Source organism: Dermatophagoides pteronyssinus, unplaced genomic scaffold, assembly GCF_027571235.1.
Source record: "Dermatophagoides pteronyssinus isolate colony J.1.1.1.1 unplaced genomic scaffold, Derpt_VIB-CSIC_2022.12 sq0008, whole genome shotgun sequence".
Lineage (NCBI taxonomy): Eukaryota > Metazoa > Arthropoda > Arachnida > Sarcoptiformes > Pyroglyphidae > Dermatophagoides > Dermatophagoides pteronyssinus.
Genome location: NW_027461532.1, coordinates 625,418 through 634,596, shown reverse-complemented (window position 1 = coordinate 634,596; position 9,179 = coordinate 625,418). Strand labels below are relative to the sequence as shown.

Here is a 9,179-nt window from a genome sequence, read left to right as displayed (position 1 = left end):
CAGCATAGATTCGATTGATAAACACAGAAAAAAAAATACGCAATATTCATCTGGATCGATGTTTGTTGTTGTTGTTGATGATTTTTATCAACAAAAAAAAACAAAAAACAACAACAACAAAAGTGAAAAAAAAATACTGCGCCTTATATTATAACTGGAAGAATCGCAACTAAAAAAAAACTTGAACGACAACTGAAAACGACAATAACGAAATTAAATAATTTGAAAAAAAAGGTAAAAGATTTTTTTCTGGTGGGTGAATGAAGAATATTCTAATTTTTTTTCTTGTTTTTTCTCCTTCGCCAACCAAAACAAAACAAACCCAAACGACATTAGGTTTTTCCTTCTTCTTCTTTCTTCGTCTTCGATTATATTCTTTCAACATATTTTTCTTTCTATTTTCCAACAAACTGTGATTTTTGTTTCTAATCTTTAATTCTGTTGTTTTCTTAGTTTGTTTTTTTTCCAAATTGATTAATTTTTCATTATAATCATCATCCTTATTCAGCTTTTTTCTTGTTTTGTTTTAAAGAAAAATTTCATCATCATTGCAACAACGATAATCGCAGCAACAACAAAATGAAAAGCTAAAATCGAATCAAATCAATCGAAGTTTTTCATTATCATCATCATTTCTGATTTTTTTTCGAAGAAAACAAAAAAAACTAAAGAAAAAATGGCCCTATTCAATATACCATGGTTAACTGAATCATTAAAAAAATGTACAATAAAATATCTGATCGAACGTTATTTGGGTCATTTTCTTTCCGAAGAATTAGATTTATCACAATTAGATATTGAATTATTTAATGGTACTGCTTCGATAGAATCAATACCATTAAATGTACAAACAATTAATCAAGAATTATCAACATTATTATCATTAAAATTTTTAGAAGGTTTTGTTGAAAAAATTGAATTTATGGTACCATGGAGTTCATTATGGATTGATTCATGTACAATACGTTTAGATGGTATACGTTTAAATTTTTGTAAATTAAAACAACAACAACCGCAGCAATCATCAACGAATCAAACAACAACAACAACATCGATATTATCTCGTTCAATGATGGTATCAAGTATGGAAATGGCTGAAGAAATTTTGGAAAAACAAGAATCCGAAAAATATGAAGGTTTAGAAAAATTTGCTCAACTTATTAGTTCAATAATACGACGAGTAAAATTATCAGCCAAAAATACTCGGATAAAATTTCAATTTCCATCAGGTAACGGTGATGGTGATGGTGATGAAATTGAATTTCGTATTGGTCATCTACGATGTGAAGAAGAAGAAATATCATTGGATAGTGGTAAAGATGGCCAACAATCTTCAGCGGCAAAGGATAAAGAATCGTCAAGTGATAAAACATCATCGAATCTTTTACTTTCGGATATCGTTACCAAACGTTTAACATTAGAAGGAATTGAAATCTATATTAATGATAATTTAATAACAAAATTATTTGGAAAACATTCATTAAAACTTCGTTTCAATCAAAATCGTATCGATATGGATGTTTATCTTGGTTCATATCTATTTGCCATTTTAAATTCAAATCATATTCGTATTTTGAAATTATTTTTTCAAATGATGAATGATGATGGTCAACAACAACAACAGCAGCAAACTGAAGAAGAATCATCGACAAATAAAAAACCACAAGAACGTTTAATGACAGCACAGGATTATCGTCGGATACAGGAATTGATGCATAAAGAAAATCATCCACATCATCATCATCATTTACCATCAATGAAACAACAATCGATTAATGGTGGTGGTCGTACATGGACAACAATCGATAGTAATGATGATCAATTTAAATCATTCGACCATCACCATCATCATTCTAAAGATAATGATGGTTCCAAAAAAGATGGTGGTTCCAAATCGATGAATGACGCTGGTGGTAGTGATCCAAATCAAAATACATTAGTTACATGTAATATAAAAATTCCCGGTATAATGTTATGTCTGATCAGTAACGACGATAATGATGATAATATGCCAGAATTTAATGAAATACCAATAATTGATAATTTACAAACATTTATTGGTATAAATTCATTTTTAAATGATATACTACATGAATATAATCATATAAGATTATTAGCATCAAATATTTGTTTAGAATTACGTAATCAAGATTACTTACAATTTAGTTGTATAAATATTAGTTCATATGAATATCATCATAATGTTGACAACGATGGCGATGGTGATGGAATATTGAATAATTTATTCTGGATTAATGATAATAATGTTGTTGGTGGTGGTGGTGGTGATGGTCAAAATTCCGATTCAACAATAATACCATCAATAAGATTAAAAAAGAATAAAAATTTAATAACAATAATGTTGGCACCAACATTCTTGCGTTTAGATCCAACAATTATTGAAAGACATCAAAAATTATTTGAATTATTTTTACCAACATTAACGGATGTTAATCCAACACCACCACCACCAGTGCAATGTCCAACAAAATTGACCAATATTAACCATGATAATCTTGATGATGAAGATTCAATAATAATAAATATTGAATGTGAAAATTTGGAAATGGAATTATTTTTCCCAATACCAGATTTACGACCAGAACGTAATGATTATTCATGTTTACATAATGAAATTTTATTAATCGTAATCAAACAATTATCAACAAGAATTGAAAATGATTTTGGTGAATTATTATGTAATGAAATATCGATGGATTTAAGAATTGATAATGATAATGATGATAATAATGATAATGAAAATGATGGACAATATAAATTATTTCATTCGAAATGTGATGAACGTAATATAAAATTACATTATTCAACATCGATACCTATTGAACAAACAATCGATATTAATCAAACATTCGAAAATAATGATGATAATAATGGTAATAATGTTGTCGGTGGTGGTAATTCATTAATAAATCAATTAAATTCAATGAATGAATCGATAAATTTTTTACAATCATCAGCTATTAATCATAATAATCAATCAAATGAACCATTTCAAATAAAACGTAATATGTTTGGTGATAATACAAATGGTACAAATAATAATAATAATGGTGGCCATGAACGTATTATAACACCGGGTGATCGTGATCATTGTCGTCATTATTTAGCATATAATCGTGAATTAACTAGATTCTATATCTATATTCATTTACCTTATGGTGAAATTTATTTGGATAATAAACGATTATTTGAATTGATTTATAATCGTTTTGTTAATGATCTAATATTATGGCGACCATTTTTTCGTCAAAGAAAATTATCATCATCATCATCATCAATGGTGATGAAATCGAAAAACAATTCACAACCACCAAAATTATTATTACCAATGTTGAATGAAACATTAACCGACGACGACGACGACGATGATGATGATTGGAAGCCGCAAACGAAATCGCAACCACCACCACCGCCACAAAATTCATCAATATTTTATAGCTGTAAAAATGTTCATAATATGGATTCATCATCGACATCATCATCATCAATATTTGATTCAACATTAAGTAATAATTCATATCATTCAATAATGATGGATAAAATAATGGATGACGATGATGATGATGATCAGATTAAGAAAAAATCATTGATGAATGAATTTGTTATTGAATTGGAATTGGATAATTTAATGATAAAATTTCAAACAAAATCATCATCACCTATATCGACATTGATGGTAAAAAATGAAATTTTTATGCAAAATTTTTTACTTGGTATTGTTGGTGGACCAGCAAGTGATTTATCAAAAACTGTGATTACATTATGTAGTGAAAATCTTCGTTTAAATTCAAATGATCGATCAATATTGATTAATAATTCATATTTGGATTTAAATTCCGAACTAAATTTGGCTGTTGAAATTCGTCGTGAAAATGAATTATTGAAAAAAATCAAATTAACTGTACAGCTGAAAAATGCAATACTTTTAGGTTTGGATTTACCTGTATTTGAAAATCTTTGGGAATTTATCAACGTACATGATGATGATATTATTGGTTATGTTTGTCCAAGGGTTATTATTGAATTACATTTGGATTTAATGAAATCGGGTATTGTATTTGATTGTTTAAAAGATCGACAAACATTAATACATTTTGAAGATATTTATCTAACATCAATGGTTATTGAAAATACTGAACAAACAATATTAAGATTTTTTATTGAAGAAGCATTATTATGTTTTAAAAGACAACAACATTCGATGGATTATTTAAAAAATTTTATACCAATTATTGATTCAGGTATTATTGATATTAATCTAAAAATATCGAAAGATGGACAAATCGAATGGAAAGGATCGAATAATGAAATTAATTTAAAAGTTTGTTATGATTCATTAGCAGCATTATGTCAATTTTTACAAACATTTTCCGCTCAATCATTTTCGGGTCAAAATAGTCAAAATGATGGTCATTTAAGTCAAAATAGTACGATTGTAAAAGATTCGAAACAAGATAAACAAAATGATAAAACACAACCACCACCATCGACGACGATTAATCAAAAAGAATCAAAAAATCCATTAAATAGTAATGAATTATTAGCTGATGCATTATCCGAATTATCAGTTAATGATAATAATGGCGGTGATGATGGTGATGGTGATGATAATGATGAATTTACGATACGATCATCATTACGTAAAGAGAAAAATTGTTTTTGTTCGGATAATTTAAGCAGCAACAACAACAACAAAATGGATGAATCAAATTTTTTAATATTGGGTGAAAATGATCTTGGTTCGGGTATACATACAAGTAAAGAACCACGTATACGTATGTTAATTGATGAACCGATAAAAATTATTGAAAATCATTTTAAAATAACACAAATAAGTGGTATACCAGATATGACAGCAACAACTATTGCAAGATATTTATTAGATCGTATGTCATTAAATGTTTATCTTTATGCGGGAAAAGATTTTGATGATGATCAATCAAACGATAATAATGATGATGATTCTACCACCACCACCACCGGTAATAATAAACGTTCGAATAGTTCATTATCATCGGATATTATAAGTCAAGTGAATTATTCATTAAAAAATGAAAATCTAATGAATAAATCAACACAACAACAACGTGTACGTTTTAAACAACAAAATAATTCAATTTTATGGGAAAATATTGATCTAATATCAACAACATCTGGATCCATAAAATCTGGATCAAAATCATCAAGAATAACAAATCCGGTGGATACACATTTTTCATTCAAATCAACTGGTGGTTTTAAACGTAAAACTGATACATATGTTGTTCTGGTATTGAAACGAATACGAATATTATTTGATCAATATGATAAAAATGAACTAATATCATGGTTATTTCGATTTATGGTACAAGAATTAGAAATTATTGATAAAGTTAGTGTATCGAAAATAAATAAAATGCTTTATGAATATTATTCGGAATCAATGCCTCGTCGTCAATATTCAAATATGTTTTCAATACGTATGACTTGTTTTAGAAATTTTCAAGATAAATTTGAAGAAGCTGACCTAACAATTTCATTAAAACCATTACGTATTAATGTTGATCAAGATACATTATTATTTTTAATGGATTTTTTTACAAAATTTAATGATATTTTAATGGCAAAATTAACAAATACTGGTGATGTTGGTGGTAGTAAACAATTATCCGATGATAATAATGATTTGGATGATGACAACAACAGTAATGCATCGGCAACAACAATAAAAAAATTTGAAAATAAATTAACCATCAATATTGATGACGATAATGATGATGATAATGATGATAACGATGATGATGATGATGATGATGATAATTCAATTAAAAATCCACCGACATTATTTACAATCGATCAATCACCATCATTGAATTCAAATCGAACGATTCAAATTACACAACATCAAGATTCAATGAATGATCGTACAAATTCATCATTATTCATAAAATCATTTACATTTTTACCCGATGTACCAATACGTTTAGATTATCATGGTAAACATATCGATTTGAAACAGGTAAATTTGATTTTTGATTTGTTGATTTTTATTTGATGTTTATGGTTTTGTTTTTTGTTATTTGAATTCCTATAGGGAGCATTACCTGGCATTGCATTAGGTCTAGCACAACTTAATCAAAGTGAATTATATTTGAAAAAATTATCAAATAAACATGGTCTATTAGGTTTAGATAAAGTTATACAATATGCTATTGAAGAATGGGGACGTGATATAAAACGTAATCAATTACCATCAATTTTAGGTGGTGTTGGTCCAATGCATTCATTTATTCAACTATGTAAGTAATAGGAAAAAACATTTTGTAACAATTTTTAAGAATTTTGGTTTTGGTTTAGTTCAAGGTATTCGTGATCTATTCTGGATACCAATCGATCAATATCGTCGTGATCAACGTATTGTTCGTGGTATACAACGTGGTGCATATGCATTTTCAGTATCAACTGCAATGGCAACATTAGAATTAGCAAATCGTCTGGTTGTTTTGATACAGAATACAGCACAATTTGCACATAATGTTGTTACACCACCAACACCTGGTAATGGTCATTATAATCGTCATCAATTAATACCAGCATCATCACAACCAAGAGATTTACGTGAAGGTTTTACTGTTGCCTATACAGTTATACGTGAAGGTTTTCATGATACATTCAGAGGAATGACAAATACAAATTTAGTTGCTGATGATACTGTTACGGTTATTGGTGAAGTTGTACGACAAATTCCATCTACTGTTGTTCGACCAATTATTCATTTATCACAAGCAACATCAAGTGTTTTAGTTGGTTTTCGTAATCAATTAACACCTGAAGCCAGGAAAGATGATCAAGAAAAATGGAAAAATGCTAATGATTGGTAAATTCGTGATTATCGTCGAATTCAAATTTTTTAAAAAAGAAGAAATTTTTGTTATTGAGTGTTGTTCATGTGAATATTTTTTTTTTAATTTTATTTTTCTTTCGAAAAGTTTTTTTTGACACAAAAATAATGTTATTTTGAATAAATAAATAAAACGAAATGTACAATTCATTATTGGTTTGATTATTGATTTTTAAGAAATTTTTAAACGTTCAATAACCTGTGGAATTTGTGCCAATTTATCCACAATAAAATCAGGTAATTTATCATTTTTATGAAATCTAAAAACAAGAATATCAGAATTAGGAGTTTTAGATGTTGGATTTTCAAAAAAAAACTTACCGATCAAGAATACCATCATGTAGATAATAGATACGATTATCACGATCCATACAAAGATCGGAACCATCATCAAAATTTACTTTAATCGAACCGTTTGTAAACTTGAATTTTTTGATATAAAAAAAATTATTCATTTGAAAGTAAAATTATCATTTTTTTTTACAAAATTTACCTGAATTGCATGACCAATTCCATTGATCGGTATGGAACGTAAAATTTTACTTGTTAAAAATGAATTATTATCCGTTAATCTTGTGCCGTTATTTGCGGTGGTATTTACATTCGATTCATTCAATAATTTCATTGAATCACAGCCGATTGTAATTGGAAACAAATCAATACCAATCGTTTCACTTTGTATTTCTAATGTTTGTTCCAATTGATAAATTATTGAATATAATTTAAATAATTTATCTAAATGTGGTTTAAAATCAAATTGATCGTTGTCGTTGTTGTTGTTGTTGTTGTTGGCAGTGATTTCATCCAATCGATAACATTGATTTTCATCCAAAATTCGATCATAAACATTTATTTCAAAATGACCATCATTCATTAATGTACATTTGTTGATGAATTTTTTCGTAGGTTTTCCATTATTTGGCTGTTGTTTGAACCAATCACCACAATAAATAATTATTTTACGTGTTTTTGAACGTACCAGATTGATAAATTTGATTATTAATTGATAATGTTTCCAATATTTTTCCGGTAAATCATAGAAATTATATTTTTCTTCATGATTATGATGAATATTAATCAATGAACCATTTTGATAAACATCAATGGTAAGATTATCATTACGGAAATACATTCGAACATTTTGTTTCGAATCGATTGACATTCGTAATGTATTGGTTGTTTTTTCAATCGGATTCAAACGTCGGCTATCGATATGACCAATAACAAAAATATGTTGTTTTATTTGATTAATTTCTAATCGTTTTTCTGGATTATGATTCAATAGTTTGGTGATTAGATCCGCGGCCATTGGTGGAAATGAATTATCAAGAATCTTTTTTTTTGTTAAGATAATAAATGATCAACAGGTAAATAACGAAATTATCAACAAAAAAACAAAACAAACAGACTTACAATATCATTTTTAGGTGTTTGACCTGTAATACAAGCATAAACAATTGAACCTAAACTAAAAATATCACTTTTTGATGAAACAGATTTTGGTATTTGATTCCAAATTTCGGGCGAAATGAAACCTGGTGTACCACAGATTGTTGAACCAAATAAATCATCATTATCATCATTTGGCTGATGGTTGATCGTCGTTGTCGATGGCGAACGATGTTTGGACATTAATCGTTGATCAATTGCCAGACCAAAATCGGCTAATTTAATTTTTGTTGTTGTCGACGATTTCGAACAATAAGGTCGTTGAAGAAGAATATTATTTAGATTTAAATCACGATGTACAATTGAATTACGATGTAAATAATCTAGTGCATCACAGATTTGTAACAATAATGATCCAATCAATTTATACGGTAGAATTGGACGAATAGAATTTTGTGATTTTTGTTTGGCAATTAATTGTGCTAATGAACCACCATTACATATTTCCATTATAAGATAAACAGCTTTTGAATCTTCTAATACGGTAAATAATTGTAAAATATTTGGATGATTTAAACGAATATGAATATAAACTTCGGTACGAATTTTTTGTAAATTTGTTTGTGGATTTTGTTTCGATATACATTTTACAGCACATTCTTGACCATTCACTGTACAATATGAACGAAAAACACGACCAAATGATCCTTGTCCGATTAAATCCAATAGGTTATAATCATCGATACAAGATCGATGCCATTGAAATTTTTCACCATCATCATTACAATCTTTTGGCGAATTCATATCGAAAAAGAATCAAAAGAATTTTTGAAAAATTTTCGAAATTCTTGATTTTTTTTTCGTTCGAATTTACCGAGCGCTAATCATA

The 9,179-nt window shown here is 28.0% G+C and overlaps 2 protein-coding genes across 2 annotated transcripts; one reads left to right on the top strand and one right to left on the bottom strand.

The window, feature by feature from the left end:
• The first annotated feature begins 83 nt into the window (after window positions 1-83).
• Window positions 84-7,054, top strand: Atg2 (Autophagy-related 2). Its single transcript, XM_075820852.1, has 4 exons — window positions 84-234; window positions 337-6,019; window positions 6,095-6,299; window positions 6,358-7,054. The coding sequence occupies exons 2-4, from the start codon at window positions 677-679 to the stop codon at window positions 6,879-6,881; spliced, it is 6,072 nt and encodes a 2,023-aa protein (XP_075676967.1). The 5' UTR covers window positions 84-234; window positions 337-676; the 3' UTR covers window positions 6,882-7,054.
• On the bottom strand, window positions 5,593-9,173 carry LOC113795273 (uncharacterized). The gene is made up of 4 exons (XM_027345466.2): window positions 8,315-9,173; window positions 7,395-8,234; window positions 7,223-7,323; window positions 5,593-7,161 (listed from the first exon to the last, which is right to left on the bottom strand). Exons 1-4 carry the CDS (start codon window positions 9,092-9,094, stop codon window positions 7,074-7,076), a joined length of 1,809 nt encoding a protein of 602 aa, XP_027201267.2. The 5' UTR covers window positions 9,095-9,173; the 3' UTR covers window positions 5,593-7,073.
• Window positions 9,174-9,179: the final 6 nt, after the last annotated feature.

Bases quoted from the DNA above. Each gene is read 5' to 3' on its own strand.
- Atg2 (XM_075820852.1), top strand. From the start codon at position 677: ATGGCCCTATTCAATATACCATGGTTAACTGAATCATTAAAAAAATGT. The intron at 6,020-6,094 runs GTAAATTTGATT...GAATTCCTATAG, and splicing joins AACATATCGATTTGAAACAG to GGAGCATTACCTGGCATTGC. The intron at 6,300-6,357 runs GTAAGTAATAGG...GTTTTGGTTTAG, and splicing joins GCATTCATTTATTCAACTAT to TTCAAGGTATTCGTGATCTA.
- LOC113795273 (XM_027345466.2), bottom strand. From the start codon at position 9,094: ATGAATTCGCCAAAAGATTGTAATGATGATGGTGAAAAATTTCAATGG. The intron at 7,324-7,394 runs GTAAATTTTGTA...AAAAAATTCAAG, and splicing joins GAATTGGTCATGCAATTCAG to TTTACAAACGGTTCGATTAA. The intron at 7,162-7,222 runs GTAAGTTTTTTT...TCTTGTTTTTAG, and splicing joins CATGATGGTATTCTTGATCG to ATTTCATAAAAATGATAAAT.